Consider the following 26164-nt stretch of genomic DNA (forward strand, 5'->3'; position numbering starts at 1 on the left):
ATGGAGTGGCGCCCTTAAGATTTTTTTTTTTTTTTTTTCATTTTAGCAAATTTTTGTGAGTGAGTGGTAATAATGCATTGTAGTTTGAGGTAATGTATTGTCCTAGACATGGGCTGCTAAAATAGAATACAAAAATTGTGTGGCTTTAATAACAAATATTTAATTCTCACAGTTCTGAAGGTTTGAAGTTTAAGATCAAGATGTCTGAATGGTCTGGGTTTTGATGAATGCCTTCCTTTAGTTTCACAGATGGATGCCCTCTGGCCCTATCCTCATGTGGAGGGGAAAAGAGAGCTAGAGGAAGAGAGAAAGATAAAGAGAGAGAGATTGAGAGAAAGTAGGCTCTTTCGGATCTCTTCTTAGAAGGGCATCAATTCCATCGTTAAGAGCTATTGGAATTTTAATACATACCGTATCTTTTGGTGAACTTGTCTATAAATTTTTAAATTCTACTTAGCAACAAAACAGAAAGACTGTAACATGCGGATATTTTCAGATTTGGTAGATTCTGCTAAAGCGTTCTTTAAATTGTATCAATTTTAATTCTTCTCAGCAATATATGAAAGTTCTAGTTTCTCCAAATCCTTCTCAATGCTCAGGATTTCACATAACTACAACCATTGATACCTGCAGATATAAAAATTTAGCCTCCCTTCACATAACTCACAAAATTTAATTCAAATATTATTAAGAATATACACATGACTTTTTGTGTGATACTACACTATCTGTAAAGACCATCAACACAATGCCTTTATTAATACAAAATATAAACAAAAGTATATCCTATTTATATTTGTGACTCTGCATATTCTAATTTTGCCAAATAATTTCTTGTTTTCTTTATTCAAAAAAGATAGGCAAAACTATTTTCGCTGTTGGAAGGCAAGCTAATGGTTACTCTTTGAGGGAGGAATGGCTGGAAGGGGGCATGCAGGAACTTCTACAATGCTACTCTTGTAGCGTTTCTTAATCTGCATGTTACTTACACGGTTGGATTTGCATTTAAAATAGTAATTGATCCTAGGCATACGATTTCCACATTTTCTGCAACTGTGTTGTAAGCAATAAATATTTAATATGTAAAAAGAGCACCTTGGGAGGCCGAGGCAGGTGGATCACTAGGTCAAGAGATCGAGACCATCCTGGTCAACATGGTGAAACCCCGTCTCCACTAAAAATAGAAAAATTAGCTGGGCATGGTGGCACAGCCTGTAGTCCCAGCTACTCGGGAGGCTGAGGCAGGAGAATTGCCTGAACCCAGGAGGCGGAGGTTGCAGTGAGCCGAGATCGCACCACTGCACTCCAGCCTGGGTAACAAGAGCGAACTCCGTCTCAAAAAAAAAAAAGGAAAAATGTAGCTTGGGGGAGGGGATGTAAACGCTGCTGATATTTTCTTTGCCGTGTCTCAGTGTTATTTGACTTGGTAAAACAGTGTATCTTATTTTGTGATTTTAAAAATGTAAATGAAATTAGACTAAAATTGGTTACAAAGTAAAAAGTACCCTATAGGTATTCAGAGAAAGTCATGGAAAAAAGAAAAATCTGAGTAACTCTTGCACGTAATCACAGGCTAAAAATGAGTGAAATAATATTTATAAAGTCCTTCAAAAAAAGAAGTGTGACTCAATACTTTTTATATTCAGTCAAGTTGACATTTTAGTATAAAAGAAATAAATTTATGAATGTGCAGGAAATCAAGGAATAGAGTCCAACAACAGCTTATCCTAAAAAATTGATGATGAAATACAGGGAGAAAAAAGATGAATCAAAATTAAGATCTCAATAACAGAAGAGCCACATTTGGAAAGACTTGTGGCAAAAAATAAATCCACCCAGAAATAAAATTAAGATTTGAAGAAAATGGAAAAATTAAGTATGAAATCGAACGTAAGGGTTGGAAACTTAGAATAAATGTTAAACCTAACAAAAGTAGGTAATAATGAAATGAGAATATTTAAGACAAACAGTAGGACTGTATTTCATAGATTTATGCTAAATACATCCATGCGACCTGCTGTGGAGAAGTCAACAAGAACTGTGTTGGTTTATGGGATATCTAGGCGGAAGCTTTAAGAAATAGTGTACAATTTACCGGATTTTTTCTGTCTTGGTGATTGGTAGCATTTAGATGGCCTAGATCTCAGGGTGAGAATAACATGTACTGTCAGTTCCTGGGTTGCCCTTAAAAACAAGCAGCATGAGTGAGAAACAGGATAAACAAATATTAAAGAGTGTTCTATAAAAATATGTCTAAACCAAAATCTGTTTACAATTATTTGTATTTTTGTAAATTGTACATACAAAAACAATATTTTGTATATTGTGCACATAAATGCAATACTTTATAGATTATTATATTTTATATATTTGTATTTTTACATATAAAAACAAATAGAAACTCATTTTAAGCCACTGAGATTCTCGGTGTATTTATTATTGCTGCTTTAGTTGGTGGGATGCTTGGAGCTATCTAAAATGTTGCATGGTCCACTGCTGACTTCTGGAACGTAGCAGAACCAAATGGAAATTTTCTCTTTCTTATGAGAAAAATAGGCCCTCAGTGTTTCCACATGTGAAGAAGATGTGAATTGACAATCAAAGATCATTAAACACGGAGAGAACCTTGTCTTCAAGAGTGAGAGTCTGAAAAAAATAAGACCTAAAAATTTACAATGACATGCACATCAGATATTAAAAATTATCAGGCACAGTTCTAGGAAGATTAGAAAACACAAACCAGAATAAATACTGAAAAAGTACTCCTAATATTTCATTCAAACTTAAGAAAACCAAATACAAAACAAAAAGAAAATCTTAAAGAATACAGAAGAAAAAGCACCTTACCTATTAGAGAACCAAGGATAAGAAGTACAGCAGGCAACTCATCAGAAACTAGAAAAGCAAGAACACAGTGGAGTAAAATACCGCAAGGGTTGAAAGAATGATCTATTGACATGGAATTCTATATCCAGAGAAAATATCCTTCAAAACTGAAGGAGAAATAAAAAGACTTCCTTATGCAAACAAAAAATGAAAGAATTAATCACCAGTAGACCTGCAAGAAATATTAAAAGGCTAACTTCAGGTAGAAGGAAGATGACATAGGTCAGAAACTTGGATCTACATGAAGAAAATAATACTGGAGAAGAAAAAAAAAATAAAGATGAAGGAAAATCTTCTATTTCTCTTATTTTTAATTTATCAATTCTATAGGCTGACAGTACCATATGTTACTATAGTGGTGAATATGGGACATTATGCGTTCAGCAAAAATTTATAAAACTTTATAGCACAAAGAGTAAATGCTGATATATCTAAATTAAAAAATAATCAACTAAAAAGATGATGGATCTCAGGATGGAATTCAGGTTATACAAATTAACTCTATTCCAAATGTATGATATCACCTCACTGAAAGAAGAGAGGAAAAAAACGGTGCTTATCTAAGTAACTTTGATGATTATTGGAAACTAAGTCTGAAAGCAAAGGAACTGTCATAAGTACTATTCTAGCTGGCAAAGTTATTTCTCATGTGGGTGTGGATGAATAATTCTCAAATGCTATGCCTGTGTACTGTGATTAAACAAAAGTAAATAGATATTACATAGTAGGAGCCAGCTTCTCACTGTTGGAAGAGGCGGTTACATAAAACAGGAAGAAAGCTGGAATAAACCCTGTAGCATTGTGTTAGAGTCAGAGACATTAGTCTGAACTCACGTTAGCTTAATATATATACAGGTGGGTACAAATGGAAGTTATTCTATAGATATATGTGCATACATGGATTGGTATACATATGTACATTTTCTAGTATACATATGCACATTTCCTAGCATACATAGATTCGTATACATATGTACATTTCCTAGTATACATATGTACATTTCCTAATGTCCATTAGCTGAGAGTACCTATGGGAAATAACACCTCAGTAGCTACAGAGCAACAAGCACACTCGGCACCCAGATCTTGGTTTCTAAAACTATCCTCCAACAGAAGGAACCAGGGCTCCTTGCAGAAACGGCTGATTCTAGGACTGAGGCAGGGAGTGTACAAGATGAACCTAGATTATTTTGTAGTGTCAGGAAATAAGGAAGCACTAAAAAAACAAAATGATGGGGCCATGCCAAAAGTATACAGGAGTCAGTATGAAAGATCTCCCAAAGGCCTAATCTGAAACAATTTGAAAGACAAAATAAATAATTTAGTTTTGGATCATAACCCAAAATATAAACTAAACATCTATGAGTCTGTATTTACATACATATATGATTGAATGCCCAAATTAATGGGAAGGAAGAAACGAGTTTCCAGCACTAAAGAATTGCAAAGAATATAGGTAGATATTTCCCTTTCAAAGAAGTGAAGCTTAATGTCCTACCCCTTGCATATAAACTGTGCTTAGTAACATTCCAAATAAGCACGGTATAGAAAGGGGGAAACGAGTTAAATAAACAGTGTATAAACCTGACAAACACTACCTCAGCCAAGTGATTCAGGTCAACATAATCAGTGATATATGTTGGTATCATGTACCCTTGATGGGACGTAATGAAAATGACACTTCGGCCGGGTGCGGTGGCTCAAGCCTGTAATCCCAGCACTTTGGGAGGCTGAGGCGGGTGGATCGCAAGGTCAAGAGATCGAGACCATCCTGGTCAACATGGTGAAACCCCGTCTCTACTAAAAATACAAAAAATTAGCTGGGCACGGTGGCGCGTGCCTATAATCCCAGCTACTCGGGAGGCTGAGGCAGGAGAATTGCCTGAACCCAGGAGGCAGAGGTTACGGTGAGCCGAGATTGCGACATTGCACTCCAGCCTGGGCAACAAGAGGGAAACTCAGTCTCAAAAAAAAAAAAAAAAGAAAGAAAATGACACTTCATGTGAATGATCTTCATCCAAAAACCCATAACCATTATTTAATCATGAAGAAAACTTCAGACCAATTCCAGAGAGATGTTATTTCAAATACCTAATCAGTACTCCTCAAAATTTTCAAGGAAATAAGGTGAGTCTAAGAAATTGTCAGTCTGGATGAGCCTCAGGAGATATCATGACTAAACATATGATATCTCCAATGGGATTGTGGCATAGAACAAGGACAGTTGGTAAAAATAAGGAAATAATTATAAAGCATGAACTTTAATGAATTATAATGTAGCAATATTGCTTCATTTGTTGTGACAAGTGTATCATAGTAATATAAGATATTATTGATAGGGGAAAATCTATGTGAGGTATTCAAGGATTCTCTGTATTCTATTTGCAACAGTTTATAAACTGAAAACTATACTAAAATAAAAAGGTTAACACAAACAAAATTAAAATATGAATATATCTACTAAGGAAATGTACTTTATGATTAAAACCTTTCCACCAAGAAAAAAATAACATAGCAGAAATTTACAAAACTAGCCTGTTGAACACTTTACTCATTTTATCAAAAATCAGTTTGAGTGTCTTCTCTAGTTTGAAGGCTTTCTTCTTCCATTATTTGTGTTCCTTTTCTACTCAGTTCTGCACTTATTGGCATATTTATATGTGTCCCTTTGTTTTACCATAAGTTCCATAAGTTGGAGATTATAGTTAATTTTTCTTCACACAATCACTGTCCACCAAGCATAAATATATATGGTTGCCAATATGTGCTGATCACACACATGTAGATTGAGACTACGGAAAACAAAGAACTAAATACAAGGTATAGACATGCGATAAAAGAAACAACAATAAGAAGACAAAACAATGAAGAAGGTGTAGCTAAACAAGGTTATAGGAGAATAAGAACAGAAAAACTCAGTATCACAGAATACAAGAGGAAATTTCAAGGGGAAAGGTCAGTGGTGTCAAATGCATCAAAAAGATTATGGGAGATTTTTCATGAATATCATAGGTTGAATTGTGTCCTCCCAACGGTATGTTCAAATCCTAACTCCCAGTAACTATGAATGTGACTTATTTGGAAATAGAGTGTTTGCAGATGTAATCAAGTTAACATTAAGACATACTGGATTTGGTGATTTTATAAGAGAAAGAAGAGGGAGATTTAGACGCAGAAACACAGAGAGAGGCATGCAGTGAGAAAGTCTATGTGATGATGAAGCCAGAGATTGGAGTGGTGCAGCTGAGAGCCAAGGAATTACAAGAATTGACAGCAACCACGCTATGCTAGGAGTCTTCTCTGGCATCTCTGGAGGCAGCGTGGCCCTGCTGCACCTTCACTTCATACTTCTTACCTCTAAAATGTGAGAAAATTTGTGTTTAACCACCTAGTTAGTGGAAATTAGTTATAGCAGCCTGGGAAATTAATACATTGAAAAGGACTAAATGATTACAGAGCTTACTAGGGGATGTGTCAATACAATAAGTTTTAGAAAAAACAGCAAGAGATGAGTCAAATACCAAATAGCTAGGAAGTATGTGAGTAATGAACAAATTAATGCCATAATCATAAACCATTCTTCTAAAAATGTCTAAAGTGACCAAAACAAAAATGTATTATGCTTTTTCACTTATATTAACAATAAGTTCAATGTTTTATATTAAGCAATTTTGCAAGGTTCTAGAAAAATACATGCCTTTATGTGCAATTGGGAGTTTGGGAATTAGGATAACATTCTTGGACAACAATTTGAAACGTCTTGTGACATAAAAATTCATAGCGTCTGTGGCTTCACAAATGTATTCTTATTTTAGAAATTTCCTTCCTAAGCATATTTTAGCCAATATTACATACATCCATTTTCACAGCTACATTCATATGAAATTAAGAGGTACTTTTTCTCCTTCTTTTATTTCCCTGCTGTGTAATCTAACTCAGCTTTTCTTTGCAGCCAGTTCAGTGTGGAAAGAGTCAGGATACCATTTCATTTCATGTGACTAAGGCCAATATGTAGTTCAATCTTAAAATAACATAAAGACTAGATAATGCTTCTATTTGTCTCCAACTAGCCCTGAAGCCTGTCTGGTGTTGGCTATTACATGCTGCTAGTATAAGGTTTACAATAGTTGCGACCATTATTCCCTTAAGAATAGGTTTCAACTGACTTTGAACATCATTTTTTCAGATCATTTTATTGATGTATGATTAACATATAAAACCCTACACATTTAACATATACACCTCATTTTTAGGAACAAAGAAGGTATCTATTACAAATCTCACTATAGAAGTGGAAATTAGTGGAAAATTTTCACAAAATTAATGCCCTTTTAAATTTAAATAGTTCAGCCATTTTAAGATTCCAATATAAAAATAGTTGCCTGTGGCTGGGCGCTGTGTCTCATGGCTGTAATCCCAGCACTTTGGGAAGCCGAGGTGGGTGGATCGCCTGAAGTCAGGAGTTTGAGACCAGCCTGGCCAACATGGCAAAACCATGTCTCTACTAAAAATACAAATATTAGTGGGTCTGTGGTGGTGCATGCCTGTAATCCCAGCTACTTGGGAGGCTGTGGCAGGAGAATTGTTTGAGCCTGGGAGGCAGAGGTTGCAGTGAGCCGAGATAGCACCACTGCACTCCAGCCTGGGTGACAGAGGGAGACTCTGCCTCAAAAAAAAAAAGTCATCCTTACCATTGTGTCCCACAGAACAGATCATTACAATTAGCTTGACTTTGGACAACTGCTGAAACAGGACTAAAGACTACAAATAAGACACCTAGAACTGGCTGTTTCGTTCAGCAGTGTGATTGTTTCTTAATATAATGCCCTGGCACTGAAACCATCGAGAATTGAACATTTTTATCTGTGAGCAATTTTTTTAAAGGCATTTATTTGTAATAAAACGGAATCTGCATCACTGTGGCATTCGGATTTATTTCTAATAATTTGCCTAACAGAGAAAAATAAACACTTGTTTACCATTAAGATCTGTCCCAAGGAATTAAGAGTATACTTTATCTTTTTTGGTTTATTGATTACTTTAAAAAATATATGCTTTTAGGTGCTATTGGGAATTTGGGATTACCTTAAAAATTACTTTAAAATCACTTTTGCAAATGGAACTTTATTCACTGGGAATATCTAATAGAAAAAAGTTTCTCTTTTACAATCAAATGCTGGTTTGTTAATTTAGTGATGACATTAACTAGGAATATTATTAGTAATGTAATGTTTATTTATGAATAGGATTTCTTAATAGAATTAAAACTTTAACAATGGAACTAGCAGCAATTTTGTTGTTTTTTGATATATCAATAAAATATTTTATGGAATATACTAAAACTTGCTCATGTACTCATTTGCTTGTTGATTTAAAAATTAATTACAGTAAGGAACAGACTTTTTCTGGAAGGCAAATAGACATAGCATTATAAATATTAAAATGTAAACATATATGAATTCTCAGGTATCATTTTGAATTTGAATTTTATTTAAATGATACATATAAACTAACCGATTTGGTTATATTAACTGGGTTATAAACTGTTTACTTTCAACTAATAAATTAACCAACTGTTTTCTGTCATTTACCAATTGTGCATCATAGGTAAGACAGTTTATTTTTTCCAAGAAACTATTACTTCTATCTGATATGTAGCAGTACATAATGTGTTAGATATTTTGGAAGATTAACTTACAGAAATCAAATATACTCTGCTGAAGTATTATCATTACACAATACAGTAAATTATGTCTCTATGAATCTTCATTAGAGACTGGAAAATATCAGCTCTAAGAGTTTCCTCTGTCCAAAACCAAACAATAACAAATTATAACAAAGTTTGGGAAAATACACTTGGAGTAAAAAAGGCAGTGAGCCTTAAGTGTACATATTCAACTGTGGAACCAGACAGCCTGGGGTCCAATCTCAAGTTTATCACTAACTTAAGCTAGTCATTTTAACCTCTCTGGAATTCAGCTTCCCCAGGTATAAAAAGGCAGTGATAAAAGTAATTTGAGTGAATTAAATTAGATAATGCATTTAATACAGCACCTGACACATGTAAATTAATCATTACATAGCTACTAAAATTGAGTCCGTTGGAAGGCTGATGCAATGCCAGTGTTGGGCCAAAAAAGTGACTTTGCTCACAGATTTCTAATATAGTATTCGAAAGACAGAAACTTACAGTTGTGTTGTGTGTTGTATCCTAGGATAAATGCCTGGGAACCTGGAAAAGAGGGCATTAAAAGGGGCAGCTAGTATAGGAGAAGGGAGGAAAATCAATTTTCTTATAAGATTTTAAATTTTTTTTGCATGTGATCAAGGATGACTGAGAAAGTTGCCAAGGATATTTGTTTTCCTTTTCATTCAGATGGTTAAATTATTTGAAGATCTTGCAATCTAGTTTTAGAAATACACCTAATAAAATAATTGCAATAAATATAAATGTAGGATCTTGTGTGTTTTTACTTCCTTACAACTAGAATGAAAGAAAATCTAAAGTAATTATTCTTTACTTGTGTCCAAATTATTGGATTGTGCTAGCAGTACCCTTTTAGAAAGAAGTAAACCTATTAATTCCCGAAGCAGTGGGAAGGGAAATTTTAGATTGTTTAGTGCTTCTCCATGCAACGAAGAAATGTTCTAAAATAAATTGTAAAGATGACCTTTATCTTAGGCTATGCATATAAGCATATAGGGGTACTGGGGCATTATTTTTTTTCATGTGATTAAAGAGGAAATATAACAAGGATATTTTTCAGATTTTTAAATTCTTTTATTGGGAGAGAAAGGAGATCAATACATGCCTGAGTCAATAAGGGGAGGAGAAAATTTGACTTCAAATCAGGAAAAGAGAAAGAAAATGAAAAGCCGATCATGGTTTGAATTAATTAGAGAAAGGATAATGGACTCTGAACAATTCTTCTCTTCTTTTTTGTAACTTTAATTTGTGTTGTGCTTTAATTTGTACTAGCTGTGCTTTCTAAGTGCTCATAGTTGTGTGAGGGTACAGACAGAAAAGCCCAAACCATGATGACTGAAAAAATAAAAACATAGAGTGAGTAATAGATGACAGAAACTTCGCATGTGAATTATAACACATATTTGTGATTATTAAAAATAAATTGGCTGGGCACGGTGGCTCACGCCTGTAATCCCAGCAATCTGGGAGGCTGAGGTGGGTGGATTGTCTGAGCTCAGGCACTGGAGACCAGCCTGGGCAACGTGGTGAAACCCCATCTCTACTAAAAAATACGAAACAATCAGTTAGGCATGGTGGTGTATGCCTGTAATCCCAGCTATTGGGGAGGCTGAGGCAGGAGAATTGCTGGAACCCAGGAGGTAGAGGTTGCAGTGAGCTGAGATGGTGCCACTGCACTCCAGCCTGGGCAAGAGGGTGAGACTCCATCTTCCAAAAAAAAAATTGAATTGGTTTACCAATCAGATATAACTAGTAGTTTTATAATTAATAATTTATGATGTTTCATATCCTGCTTCTTTGAATATATATCAAGATCATCCTATGGAAAATACTCATTTCCTTTTCATCTTTTTTTTTGAGCATAATGGGGATCTAATCTGGACTACCATATCACTTAGCATTACCTTATAAAAATTCCTGTGATGATGAAAATGCTCTGGAGTTGAGCTGTGCAACTTAACAGCCACTACCCACATGTGGCTAGTAAGTATTTGAGATACAACTAGTGCAACTGATGAAGCGATTCAAAATGTTTAATTGATTTAAATGTTTCAGATGTTTCATGTATGCCTCACTGTAACTAACCACAAGGCAGAAACCTATTGATGATGCAAAAAATAAAATAAATTAAATAAAGGATTAAAAGAATACCACTACAGAAAATGATCAAACCTCAAAGAAAGACAGTGAGAGGAGGAGAGAAACAAAGGCTCTATAAGAAAACCAGAAAACAAATTACAGCGTAGCAGTAGCAAGTCCCTACTTATCAATAATTGCCTTAAATGTAAGTGAATTAACTTCTGTAATTAAAAGATCAAGAGTAGCAGGATGAATTTTTTTAAAAACAGTAACAAGATCTAAGTATATATTCTGTTAACAAGAAACTCAATTCACCTTTAGAGACACACAGAGAGTGCTAGGGTAGAAAAGGATATTCCATGCAAAATGAAAACCAACAGAGGGCAAAGGTAGCAACACTTATATCAGACAAAATAGACTTTAAGTAATAAACTGTATAAAGAAACAAAGAAGGTCATTGTGTAATGATAAAGTTATCAGTTCCACAAGACAATACAACAATTATAAATTTATATGTACCCAACATCAGAGCACCTAAACATATTTATATAAAAGCAATTGTTAACTCTTTTCCCATTTAGAACAAAAAGTAAAACTCGCTGCCAACACTCATTTAATTTTACATAAACAAACTCTTTGAGGCTGAAGCAAATCTAACTGATTTTTCAATGTGAAAGTAAAAAAGCAAAACTTCTTGGAGTTATTTCTAAACAGAACTGACATCAGAATTGTCTGAATTATCAGAATCATCTATTTCAGAAATGTAAGATTAATCAAATGAATCTTCAGCCAACATTTGTTCAAGAACTGTGTTAACATCACATGTAGGAATGCTATATTTTCTAGGATTTGACATTTTCAGTGATCAAAATTACTATATTTGGTAAACGGAAATACCTCTACTAAACCAGAATGCTGTAAGTAGAATGAAGTCTTTTGTTTCCAAAGTTGATATACTAGAACAATGTTGATATACTAGAGCAAATTTGATATACTACAAAGAATACAAAGTTGATATCCTAGAGAAAATAATAATAAAAGCAAGCTACTTCAGTGCAAAGTCATCTTTGGTAAATGCTGTAGTCACAAGTGCCACCATCTAGTATTCTTGGGTCAAACGGGAAAAGGGTTAAGCAATTTGAAGGGAAAGATAGAATGAAACACAAACATAGCAAAGGACTTCAAAACCCCATTTTCAACTATGAACAGATCATCTAGACAGAAAATAAATAAAAAATTAAATAGACTTGACTTATATACTTTAGACCAAATAGACCCAACAGATATACACCAAACATTCCATCCAACAGCAACAGAATGCACATTCTTTTCAAACACACATGGGACATTCTCCAGGCTAGATTGTATGTTAGGCGACAAAATAACTCAGGAATTTTGAGGGAACTGAAATCATAACAATATTTCCCAATCACAGTAACATGAAACTAGACATCAATAACAAGGGAGATCATGAAAAATTTACAAATGTATGAAAATCACTATGCTCTTCAACAATGAATGTTTCAAAGAAGAAATCAAAAGAAAAATTAAGAGTACGAGATAAACGACAATAAAAAACTACACTGCAAAACTCATGGGATGCAGCAAAAAAGTTCTAAGTGGACATTTCTACCTAGAAAATATATAACAACAAATGTTTATATTTTAAAAAAAGATCTCAAATAAGCTATGTAAAATGTAAGGAACTGAGAGAAGAACGAAGTTCAAACTTAGCAGAAGAAAGGGATTAACAAAGAAGAGAGCAGAAAAAATAAAATAGACAATAGGATAAAAATCAATAAAAAAGAGTTGATTTTTAAAAACAGTAATTTTTAGCTACATGAATAAGAGTCAAATAAATAAAATCAGAAATGAAAGAGGAGATATAACAGTTGATACCACGGAAATAAAAAGTTGTGAGACAACTATAAACAATCATACACCAAAAAATTAGTTAACCTAGAAGAAATGTATAAATTTCTACATACATACACATAAAACATATCAAGACACATCCATATAGAACCTAGACATATATAACCTAACAAGGCTGAATCACTAAATAATAAAAATCTGAATAAATCAATAGCAAGGAAAAAGACTGAATCAATAATAACAAGTCTCCCATGAAAGAAAAGCCAAAAACTAGATGGTTTTATAGCTAAATTCTCTCAAACTTGTAAGAAGAACTAACATCAATCTTTCTCAAACTTTTTTAAAAAAGTGAAGTGGAAGAAGTACTTCTAAATCTATTCTATGAAGTCATTATCATCTTGATTCCAAAACCAGACAAAGACACTACAAGAAATGAAAATTACAGGCCAGTATCTCTGATCATATTGGTACAAAAACTCTCAACAATATATTAGCAAACTGAATTCAACAACACATTGAAAGAATCATCCACCAAGATCAAGTGGGATTTATCACTGGAATGCAAGGATGGTACATTATATGCAAATCAGTACATATGATATACCAATATAACAGAATGAAGGACAAAAACCAGATGATCATCTCAATAAATACAGAAAAAGCATTTGACGAAATTCAATATCCTTTCATGATAAAAATTTCAACCAATTAAGTATAGAAGAAATGTACCTCAACACCTCAACACAAAAAACACCATGTATGACAAGCCCATAATCATTTATATGGAACCACAGAATTTCCCAAATAAAACAATTTTTAACAGAAAAAAATAAAGCTGAAGGCATCAACACTCCTTGATTTCAAAATTTATTATACAATGATTATAATCAAAACAGCTTGGTGCTTGCATAAAAACAAACATATATATCAATGAAACAAGATAGAAAGCCCAGAAATAAACCCATGCATTTACAGTCAATTGCTATTCAATAAAGGTGCCAAGAACACACAATGAGGAAAAGACAGACTCTTCAACAAATAGTATTGGGAGAACTGGATATCCATTAGCAGAAGGATTAAATTGGATCTTTATCTTACACCAGATACAAAAATCAACTCAAAGTGGATTAAAGACAAATATAAAACAGTAAAGCTACTAGAAGAAATGGTCTAAAAGCTCCTCAATATTGCAATGATTTTTTTTTTAAGTTACTCTGAAAGCACAGGCCCCAAAAGCAAAAATAGACAAATGGGATTTCTTCAAACTAAAGAGCTTCTGTATATCTATGGAATCAAATAATGGAATGAAGAAAAAAGATACAGAATGGGAGAAAACATTTGTAAACCATATACAAAAAGGATTAATGTCCAAAATATACAAGGAACTCAAAACAACTCAATAGCAAGAAAGAAATAACATAATTTAAAAATGGGCAAAGGACCTGAGTAGACATTTTACAAAAGAAAACATACAAATAACTAGCAAGTTCATGAAAAAATGCTCAACATCAATAATTATTAGGGAAATGCAAGTTAAAACCACAATGAGATATCATAGAAACACATAATATAACATGTATATTAATTATGTTATACAGTCTCTGATACCTTAAATTTTTACATTTTGGTTGAATACTTTTTTGATTTTTTCTTCATATGACATAATTTTATAATATTTTCAGTGTAGATCAAATAGAAAAAACAATTCAGTCTTTCTTTTAGTATGTTTGATTTAAATGTATTACTAATGTGGAAATATTTGAAGTCACTTCAAGTTCACCACTTATGTCTATACATTTTTAAGATTGTCAAATTTTGGAAAAATACGGTCAAATTTCTCTGATATAAGAAGCTGCAAGGTTTCAGCATATTAAGAGTTCTAATGATATGATTAATATTAAATGCTCTTTGAATTGAAACATTGAAAACTAGTTTGTTTTCAATGTCTTCATTTTACAGGCATTTTATAAGTTTTATGGTAAACTATTGATGTCAATATACTGTGAATGAGTTTAGCAAGTTTTTATTCTTACTAGAAGAATCAACGAGAAAGGAATCATCCACTTAAAATTTTACACAGCTGATGACAGTCTCCATACTTTTTAATCTTGTTTCTCCTTCAATACCCATAGACTTCTGGTGTCGGGCATATTCATGTGTCCTGTCTTCAAACACTGAATTTTTGTGTTACGATGTCCTACTGGGTAGTAGAAGTATTCCTGGAAGGCATTCTTATACGTGGAGGATCACCAGTTATCAAATTATATTTAATTGCGACTGTAAAATATACCAAATAAATCTCAAACTAATAGCCTATTATGTGTAAGTTTTTATTGCATTGTTCAAATGCCTGACACTGTAATGTCAACTGACTCAGTGGAAATGCAATGAATGGGAAATCGGCATAGAGTAAGAGAGACAGCAGTTCATTCTCTTGCAATTAAGAGATTAATTCTCTTCAATTGTTTACAAAAATAGACGACCGTGCAGAAACATTACTAAGGGCCCTCACAGGTCCTTGATGGTTTCTGTTCAAATTAGGAGCCCTGAAGCTTAAACTTCATTAGCTTCATAGAAAAATCAAGCTCTGATTATAATTTTTAGTTTTTTACACTTTTTCTTTACATTGAGATGCTGCCTAGTTGTTGTATTATGAATTCATTCAGTAATTTATTTAATTTGTATCCATTTTCTGAGTCCTTTTCCTTTCATCCATTTTAATACAACTACCAAAGCACCATTACTTAAATAATGCATTACCTATGTTTCTTCCTCAATTGGATCTATCAAAGATTCTTTATTGACTGTAAAATAATTCACAAGTTTTTGATCTGGAATTCAAACCATTCCTCATTCAAAGCTCCTTTTACTTCTTCCACAGTTTTCTTGTGCAAAACCACAGATCCTTCATGAGTCTTCTCATTAATTCTAGATTATCCCTACACTTTCCAATTTTTCACAGTTTTTGCTCAATTGTACTCTTGTCTTAAACTACAGTGTAACATCCCAAGTATTCTTAAAACAATCCCTGATCAAGCTCAGTGCTCAGTAATTTCTCTTTCTTGTAAACTTCCTTGGAAAATTTTAATCACAGCAGTCATTTGTTACTTAGCATACATATTACCTATTTCTAATTTTTAAAATATGAGATTTTTCTCTAATACAAATTTGTCTCTACTCTTCTATATTTTACCAAGTTCAATGTGCTACATATACATAGTACATATTTGCTGAGACGTGCCCAACATGAATATTGAAAATAAATTGGATCCTTTTCAGTTTTAATCTAAGTATTAATAGTTAACTATTTGCTATCTGTACTTGCTAATGGTAATCTGATATAATAATTTTATGATTTTAAGGAATAATATGTTGGTAATTTTCTTATGTTCTAAATTTCTTTGTAAAAAACTTTTTAGTTTTAAAAAATAGTGATGGAAAGAAAGGAAACAAAAACACTCAATTGATGTCTTAGCCATCAGTCTTTGAAAACAAGTAGAACAGAGAAAAAATAGTAAAAATAGTACATCTGAAAGATATTTGTTGAAATTAATTCCAGAACATTATTTCTACTTGGATAGTAGATTTGCATTTTACATTCAACAATTGCAAATTAGGTAATGATTTGTATAGTAAAATTATTTCTGCATGTACTTTAAATTATCCACAAACATATAAATATGTGTATGTGTGTGTGTGTACATTCAATACCTTTATAGTATGTGTATAATTGTGAAATAAATAAACATGAAGCATACCCTAGAATACACATGAAAATATTTTACCATATTTTTAAATACATAAAAGAGTTACTGACAGTTAAACTTACGTTAATTTAATAGCATAGGAAGCAAACCATTTGAGAAGCAGACTTGTGTATGTTCAAAGTAAAATTCTGGGAATTAGCCCATTGGCACTAGCAATGTCTTGTGACCTTAAGGGAGTTGCTTAGATGTGGCTCAGTTCAGTCACCTGTACATTTGAAAGAGTAATAGTCTCCTATTTCACTGTGTTGCTTTAAGTATTGAATAAATGTGCTTAGATCTGTGTCTGGTATATAATGAACACTCAATAATATTAATCTTGAAAAGTTTCTGAAACACTCTCCAAGTGATAATATTGCTATTAGAATAGAAACGGCTATTGGAAAGTTAAGCCCAGGTAAGATATTTGAATTCATACTCAAATAGATAAAACTAAGGAAGGAATAAAGAAGTTTAAATGATCTATTATGTCAACATATGTGTTACCAGTTACATCAAATTAAACTTCAGAACGATAGTTCAGAATTCGTATTTGTTTGATTGTTAACATACATGTGCTATTTTATTTCTTATTTTCTCAGAACAAAAGACTAAGTCTAACTCTTCAACCCTTATCTTTTTAATAAATGAGTGAAAATAAGATAAAATAAAATGTAAAATTTCCACTGGAAGCAAAATAAGAGTTAATGTGAGCCATTTAATGTGAGAAAATGACCAATGCAAGAGGAGGACATCACAATTCTAAATACGTATGCAAGCATAATCAAGCCCTAAAATATATAAACATTGCCAACATTAAACAGAGAAATACAAAAAACCACGTTTATAATGGGAGATGTAATACACCCTTTCCATAGCTGATAGAAAAAGCAGATAAAAACATGGTAAAAATATAAAATATTTTAACAAAGGAATTACAAACTTGATCTGCTGACACAGAATTTTGAATAAAGAAATACTCATCAAACAGTATAATTATTTAGAATATGTCTTCTGACCACAGTGAAATTAAACAAGATATCAATTTAAAAGATAATTAGAAAGCCAAATTTCCCAGAAATTTGCCATTTAGAAAAGTTTTAAAAATAAACAGACTATTACATTAAGAACAGCTTGGTGATATAAACTTACACATATCCAGTACCTGATTCATGACAAAGGTGAAAGCATGTCAATACAGAGGAAAGAATGATACTCTCATTAAATAATGCTATAACAATTGGATAACTCTATTTTTAAAATGCACTTGGAGCTTTTTATTAAACTATACACAAAAGACAATTATAGTTGTTCTAAAGGTCTTAAATGTGAAAGATAAATTAATTTTTTTAGAAGAAAAGCATTGTGTTCTAGGATTAGGCAAGGTTTCATTAAATAAGACACATAATGCACTAATCATAGAAAAAAATTTGAAAATTTGCTCTACTCTAAAATTAAGGAATTTTATTTATAAAGGACATGTAATACTGAATGGAAAGAAAACCCACAGGCTGGAAGAAGGTATTTATAATACATATTATAAGAATATTTTCATATCTAGAATATATAAATATTTATAAACAATTACTGTAATGCAATAAGTCAAAGACAGACAATAAGGAAAAAAAGATGCAAAAGATTTGAATAGAACCTTCACCAAAGAGGATATCTAAATTACCAATTACCACAGGAAAGTTTCTCAATTTCAAGATGATATGGACAGGAGACAGGGAAATGGTCCACCAGCAGAGGCCCCACACTCAAGCCTGAAGACCTGTGGCCCTAAATGACAGGCATTTCAGTTTTCACACCCATAAAGTTGCCTTTTGGCCCACCATGCCCTCCTGTTCTGCCCCCATATAAACCCAAAACTCCAAGCTCCAGAACAGACCTGCAAATGAGGAGATGAGGAGGCAAGCAGACCAGCAGACCAGCAAAGGCAGAATGATGCAGCAGAGAAAGAGAGGAGGGACATCTGGTCTATGAGGGGAGTTCGGCCTGGGACAGTTAGAGAAGAGTCCAGCCACTGGGAGGCCTGACTCTGGCCAAAGGCCACCTTCCCACTCCATCTCGCTGACAGCCACCTCCACCACTCAATACAACCTTGCCCTCCTTCCTTGAGCCCCCAAGTGATCTGATTCTTTTGGGACACTGGGCAAGAGCTTGACATACAGAAGGCTGTTATACTGTCCCCCAACCATGAGATAAGGAAGAGGGTCCATTGAGCTGATTAACACACAAACCGTCTGTAGATGACAAAGCCCCCCTGGGCTTCGGGAATTGCAGATACCCACGCCTTGATGCTACCGTGACACCAGAGCCGGAAAGCACTCACCCCAGTTCTGGTACCTGCCCATCTGTGTGCCCCCCTCCAGTGAGGGGTTTGAGTTGCACCCCTGCCACATGTCCTGCAAGGGAAATCTGGGCTCTCTCATATTTCAATTAGTCATCAAAAAAATTCATATTATAACCACAGAGAATTATTGCTTTGTGTTACCAGAAAGGCTAAAATTAGGAAGATTAAAATTATCAAGTATCTCTGAGGGTATGGAGAAACTTGGACACTGCTCATAGAAATGTCAAGTGTTATAATCCTTTTGGAGAATTGTCTAATTTTATCCATTACACCTAAATGTACGTTACGTCCTAATGTTTCACTCCCAAGTATGCACTTACCAGAAATGTGGATTGTGTTTACCAAAAACCACGTAACATCATGCTCATAGCAGCACCATTCATAATCAGCTCCAAACTAAAATCTGCTCAAATACTCACTAACAGGCACACAGACAAACAAAATGTGAAATATTCAAAAAATGGAATGTTTCATCACAGTAAGAATTAACCATTTATAACTTCATCTAACAATCTGTTTGCATGGTCCAAACATAATTTTTAGTGAAAAGTTCTACACATAAGAGTAAATTGCTTCCTTTTCATTGTACAAAATACAAAAACCAGACAAATATATTCCATGTTCTTGCAGATCAGAATCATGGTGTGTGATTCTGTGTGTCAGGGGGTGTGGGAGAGGCTTGAGAGGAGTATTGACCAAAAGGTAGTATTGGGGTTTTCCGGAAAATAATAATGTTCAGTGTTTTGACTTTGGTAAGGGTTTCATAGGTATCTTACCTTCTCAATATTCAGTATGTGATTTATTTATGTTTTCCTTATACACATTATACTGTAATACACATTTTTAAAAATCAGCATTCCAATTTGTTGATTTATGGATTGTGAAACCTATTTATGTCAAATGAGAGTGAGCCAGTTGCTTCATACACATATATAAAAATCATTTAGAAAACAAATTTCATGAATTGTTAGAAAAGCAGGAGCTCCACATCATCTAGCACTTCATTCTTGGGCAAAGTTTGTACACATTGCCTGGGTGCTGATTGTGAAAACATTGCCTAAACTAAAGTTTTCTAAGTGATTTCTTTTAAAGTGTCTCTTATTTCCTGTTCTGAGATTTATACATAATAGGCCTGAATAATTGAAGGGTTTATGAAATCCAGAGGGTGTCACCAACTGTTGCTTTGCACACACTAAGAACATGAACATTTTCCAAGCTTAATAAGAAACAGTCCAAGAGCAGGTCACAGCATTAACATTCAGTGGGAGTGCACTGAGAATCAGGTTCAGCCTTTGGGATTGCTGGGCTTGTGGATGATTTTTTTGTTTACTTTGCAAAAGTTTCTGATAGGCTGAGCATCTAGTTTCAACTTCCTTTTGCAGCAAGTTCTTTCCTGCACTAATCACAATTCTTGGAAGAGGAGAACTGGACGTTGTAAACAGAGTGAGCTGGTAAATGTTCTCGTAAAAGACCAAAAAAATGAGACTTCCAGCAAAGATTATTTGCCTTATATTATGGGCTGTTTGTGTAGCAGAAGGTAAGATTAAAAGAGGAGAACTGTTTTTCTAAAACTGTATTATGAAACATTTGCTAATGATGCTTTTCACAGTAGTAATAAAATTTGATTTAGAATGTGCTTAAGTATTGTGTAGCTTAACAATTGAGTGGCTTTTGACATTGTTCAGTTTAAAAAATGTAAGTACCTATTTGAATGGTATATCTGAATATTTATCTTCATTTTATTTAATATAAAAATTTAGAAAATATTTAAACAATTGTTTCTGAAAATCTATAATGTGTAATAATCATGTCCCTTGTAGTTATCATGAAATACAACTTATTTTTTTGCTTAGAAGTATAACCAAAATGAATCATGATGTGAAGGATGTGAATAGTCAATAAAAGCCATCAAATCACAATGATTAGATTTATTTCAGATATGATTTTTACTCTTTCTAAAGAAAAATTCATTTATCATTTACAACTGTGCTTGCCATAACTTTAGAAGTCTGATAAACAAGCATTACTTGTATTATCAGAATAAAATATTATGTACATTTAAAACACAATTGAATATACAATATTTGTAACAGTTAAGTTGTTCAATAGGGATTTTTTTCCTGTCGTTGTAAATAAGATATTCTTGAAGAGCAGTCTTTTAGTATAGTGAATATAAGTGTAGGAGTTTTTTTCTGACATCAGCAAGACAATTTCTGGATTCATAATAAAATTTAAATGTATAATTGCTTCTTGACAGATTAAAAAGCTTATTCTTGGAGGTTTGCTTTCCTAGTCTGTGATAAGTAACCGGTTATGTGAAAGATATTTGATCAACATTTTTAAACTAAATAAATTACATATTATTCATAATTTCCAAAAACTTTTCACGTAGTCAAAAAATTTTGATTGAGGCACTAAACATAGCCTCTAGGAACTGAAGAAAATTAGCAAGTACACAAAGTCTCTCTGTTGTTTGAGTCTTCCAATCTAGAAAATAAAGGCAGATATGTTTTTATAGTTTATCCTTCACTAATCAAAAAAACATTCAAATATGTTTAATACCTTGTGAAAGATTGAACTTTCATTCAGTTCTATTTTCTAATGTTATTGCTGTTATTTGGCTTGTAAACTTTATATGTAGCCACTTTTAAATGAAGAAATCATTTCCTTGTACATATAAATATTACAATTACTATTTTAAAATGAAATATTTTTGTATTTGCCAACAGTTCCAGAACAATGTCAACGTCATCAATCATCACAGACATCTTTTTCTGTTTCTTTGTGTAAATATTTATGTCTTTTCTTACTAAATTTAAGGGAATGCTTTTAATATTTCATATGTACATACTGTTTGCTCAGATTTTACATAGATATCATTTGTCATATGAAGGAGATTTGTTTTATTTCTAATCTTTAAAATCAAGAATCAATGGCGAGTTTAATAAAAAGTTTAAGTTATTAAAAAGTTGAATTTGAAATATTAAAATAGAGTACATCAAATTATATGTGATAATTAAACAGTAGTGGTTTAAACTTATTTGCATAATTGATTATTACTGGGTTGTTTCACTTGAATTTTATTATTCATCAATGTGTATTTAAATGTGATATCAGTTTCTACTGGTGAATTGAACATCAGCACTAGATTATTTCATAGTGAAAATGAAATAAATCGGCCGGGCGCGGTGGCTCAAGCCTGTTATCCCAGCACTTTGGGAGGCCGAGGCGGGTGGATCACAAGGTCAAGAAATCGAGACCATCCTGGTCAACATGGTGAAACCCCGTCTCTACTAAAAATACAAAAAATTAGCTGGGCACGGTGGCGCGTGCCTATAATCCCAGCTACTCAGGAGGCTGAGGCAGGAGAATTGCCTGAACCCAGGAGGCGGAGGTTGCGGTGAGCCGAGATCGCGTCATTGCACTCCAGCCTGGGTAACAAGAGCGAAACTCCGTCTCAAAAAAAAAAAAAAAAAGCACATGTAATGCAAAAGTCAATTGAGAAAAAGTACATAAAATTTCAGTGGATATCATATTCCTGTTTTATTCCTTGTTTCCCAAGTACTCTTTAAAACTAAACTAGTTTGAGATGTCCATCAATTCTATTAATCTACCATATCTAACAAACTTTGACTTAACAGAGTAGCCTTGATCATGAAACATACTCACATATACTTCAATATTTGCTTCAGTTTATATTTCCCATATTGAACACTGAATACTAAATTGAGAAAAGACAGTTTGAATACCATCACAATCTGCTTTACTCAACTGCATATATTTTAGCATTACTTCTGCCCTGTTAAAAGTGAATATTCACTTTGGGAGGCCAAATTGGGCAGATCATCTGTGGTCAGGAGTTCGAGACCAGCCTGACCAACATGGAGAAACTTCATCTCTACTAGAAATACAAAATTAGCTGGGCATGGTGGCAAATGCATGTAATTCCAGCTACTCGGTAGGCTGAGGCAGGAGAATCACTTGAACCCAGGAGACAGAGGTTGCAGTCAGCTGAGATGGCGCCATTGCACTCCAGCCGAGGCACCAAGGGCGAAACTCCATCTCAAAAATAAAATTATAGCCAGCAGGAATAATTTATAATTTCAGCTTTCTATTTTCTAAAAAAATATGTTGGGGACTACATAGTACCTTTATAATGCAGTACATTGTGTACGGTCACATTGCCAGTTGTATAGGAACATTAATTGCCTCCTTGTTGTAACAGTCTATAGCTCAGGGAGTTACCGCAAGCTACTGAGAATTGGGTCATATTTACAGGACAAAGTTTCAAATAGCAGTTTCTCAATCGTACCACCTAATTTCACTTTTTTGAACTATATTATTACCAAGCTTTTCACTGTATTTTGACCAAGCAGATTTTTTTAAATTTAGGGTCTAACAATTGTGTCCTATGTGAAATTAGGCCACAGCCCAGAAATTCCAAGATGATTAAAGTGAATAAATTAAAACTCTACTGAAACATGTTCAAGTAAATACTGGCTGTGTTGTTAGGCAGACATGGTTTCTAATCCTGGAGATTTAGAGTGCAAAAACATCATCTCAGTTCCCAACAGACATTATAGATCAAAGACTGAAGGATTCCATTATGATCAGAGAAAGGAGAATAATATTTTAAAATCCTAAATTTTATGTTTGAATTTCAGTGTGGTAAATAAGAATTCCCCCTTCTTCCCCCAAGCCCCTACATTTTTAGAGGTCACAGTACGGGTAGGTACCTATATGGTTGATTTAAAGTTGTGCAATGGCCCAGTTATCTTCAATAGGTCATGTCCTCCTAAAATACTTTACATATTGATATTAATATTACCATGAATTTAACCAATTTGTCATTTACACAGAATGACACATACACTGAATACCTACTTTAGGACAGTTAAATTTAGTATTATTCATAATTTACTTCAAATTATTATAATCTGAAAACTTCCCTGAAACAAGTTCAGTGGGCAGGAAAGGGTAGAAATGGATGCTGATGAGGGTAAGAATAGGACAAAGTGATTTTGCAAGATGCGGTATTCCCAGGTAGGACAGATCTGCTGATTGAAGTGCTATAGTGAGTCTATAAGAGAAGGGATAGAGAAAAAGAAAATGCCCACAGAAATGGCACGAGCATGAGATGTCTGCCAAGGCAAGCTTTGCTTATTTTAAATTTAGGCATATCCTGGGAATGCATATGCTACTCTTTTGCCTACATATAATTTAAACTAAAAATGAAATATCTAAGTATTGCTAACTAAAATTATTCTTAGGTAGAAGTAAGTTCCCAAATATAAAAGCAGATTAGTAAATGTGTGGTCTTTGGTTTCTAAGATCTGAGCCAGTCTACACTGACCCACTTTTGTTTGCTTAATCCCCAATTGTTTATTCTTTTGCCTCTTTTCATTCTTCCCAGTTATGCCTCCTCCTCCTCCCCCCAGATACCATCTCCCACCTGTCCAGGCCTTTGAGATTCTGCCGCCCAATCTATCCTGTGCTCAGTTGACTAATGTGTACTTTACCCATTTCTTCACAAAACATGGTACATGGATGGGGGATGACGTAATTGACAAAAAAAGTGTTGCATTTTAGCTTAAAATTATAACGAGACATAAAAAGATAGCTCAGAGGAAGTAAAGTAGCTGAACATCAAAAAAATGAAACAATAAAACAGAAAAAAAAAGATCTGACAGAACACTTTTATTTCTTCTGCATTTTAACTTAGCCAAGTTTTTCCCAAACCTTGTTAACTGGAAATGTAGTAGATAGAAAAGTGATTATAGAAATTTTCTTTCAGAAACTTCTGAACCATGTAGGACACACAGGTCAGATGTACAGTGGAATTACAAATGTTAATGTTTCCTGGGTTCTTGCAACAGAGCTTTAAGTGCATTAGACAGTTATCACCTTGTCTTCTCTTATATTTTCTAGTTGCTATTGTCTACCACGCCTTTTCTACAGGCTGTCCGTAATCTAGATATAATGGAAAGGCTTCCAGATATTTTCATTTTTACTTATCTGTTCTTTCGCTCGTTCATTTTTTCCATCACTTCAACTTCCCCAAGTGCTACTTAGTAATACATGGTACAATATGTGTTGTTTTTTTCCCCCTATTTTTGGGGTCCTCATTTTACTGTCTCCCTGTGGTTCCCTTTGTGTGACTGGAACAATAGCTGGCATTAGGAGTTAGCTATTCAAATACTACACATTTCAAGAAAGTTGTGGAATTTCAACCTGTGTTCCGATAGTATCTTGTTTCATTTCTAATTATGACATATTTGTTATTCCACCTAACTTCGTATGGCTATCGTCTATTCTCCCATACGCTTTTTATGATCCTGGAGTTTTTTTTTTCTCTTTTCACTGTTAATTTGCTGTTGTTGTCATTGAGACTGGAATCTCGTGTTGTTGCCTGAGGCTGGAGTGCAGTGGTGCGATCACAGGTCCCTGCACCTTCCTCCACCTGGGCTGAAGCAATCCTACTGCCTCAGCCTCCCACACCCAGCTAATGTTTTTTCTTTTCTTTTTTTTCTTTTTCTTTCTTTCGCAAATGCCTAGTAAATGTAACATAATCTCTATTTGCTTTTTCTGGAGTTTGTTTCCTCTTTTTACACAGGTGTGTTTTTGTGTGTGTGTGTATATATATATATATATATATATATATATATATATATAACTTCTGAAATGATCTTTAGTTATTCTCATGTTATTTATAAAATAATTTGAACATTTCTTATTTTGAAAAGCTTATTGGATTATATAATGTATATGCATAAAGAATTAACCCTTGACCAATATGGGCTTAAACTTCAGGGTCCACTTACTATGTGAATTTTTTTTCAACTAAACCAGGGTCAAAAACACAGTGTTGGTGGGTTGCAAAACTTATGCTTAGGAAAAACTGACTTTTTGTACGTGTGGTTTCCACAGAGCCAACTGTAGAATTTGAGTATGTGCAGATGTTGGCATATGTGAGAGTCCTGGAATACATAACCCTGCACATACCAAAAGATGATTGTATAAATAATATTAATATAAATCAGTGAGAAGAAGGAAATTTAATGCAAAATATCTATTTTGCTATTTCTATTTTGTTCATTTCCTTTTTCTTTTAAAATTGATTTTGTACTTTGCTTTATAATATATTCTGATATCGACTAAGTTTAGAAGCAGGCTATTTAAAGAAAATCTCCTGTTTTTTTCCCACAAAATAATTCTAGGAAAATAGAATAAATGAACAAAGAGACCAACTTTAGTCTACCAAAACAATCTGGCACAAATTTGAATAAGGTTTTCCCAAATATGTAATTTTATAATGAATTATTTTATTTGAATAAAAACACTTTGCAAGTAACAGTTAAAAGACATATTGACACTGAAAATAAGTGATTAGTTAGATGTTTGCATGTCAATAATGTCCCCTTAAAATTTGAAAGTGAAAAAAATTAGGTAAATTAAGATGATTAAAATATTAAGTATCATGGATGTTTAGCTTTGACCAAAACTATATAACTATTTCCC

At 33.5% G+C, this 26164-nt stretch overlaps 2 protein-coding genes across 8 annotated transcripts in view; one reads left to right on the forward strand and one right to left on the reverse strand.

Moving 5' to 3' along the window:
• KCNT2 (potassium sodium-activated channel subfamily T member 2) overlaps positions 1 to 26164 on the reverse strand; it is a 430036-nt gene that overhangs the window by 397407 nt on the left and 6465 nt on the right. The gene's annotated exons all lie outside the window — the stretch shown is intronic.
• Positions 20051 to 26164, forward strand: part of CFH (complement factor H) — an 81230-nt gene continuing 75116 nt past the window's right edge. For both annotated transcript variants that reach the window (XM_008985135.5, XM_008985138.5), the window contains exon 1: positions 20051 to 20183. In XM_008985135.5, the coding sequence (XP_008983383.4) occupies positions 20126 to 20183 (58 nt within the window). In that variant the 5' untranslated portion in view covers positions 20051 to 20125. The remainder of the gene's footprint in view (positions 20184 to 26164) is intronic.

This window comes from Callithrix jacchus, chromosome 18 (genome assembly GCF_049354715.1).
Source record: "Callithrix jacchus isolate 240 chromosome 18, calJac240_pri, whole genome shotgun sequence".
Lineage (NCBI taxonomy): Eukaryota > Metazoa > Chordata > Mammalia > Primates > Cebidae > Callithrix > Callithrix jacchus.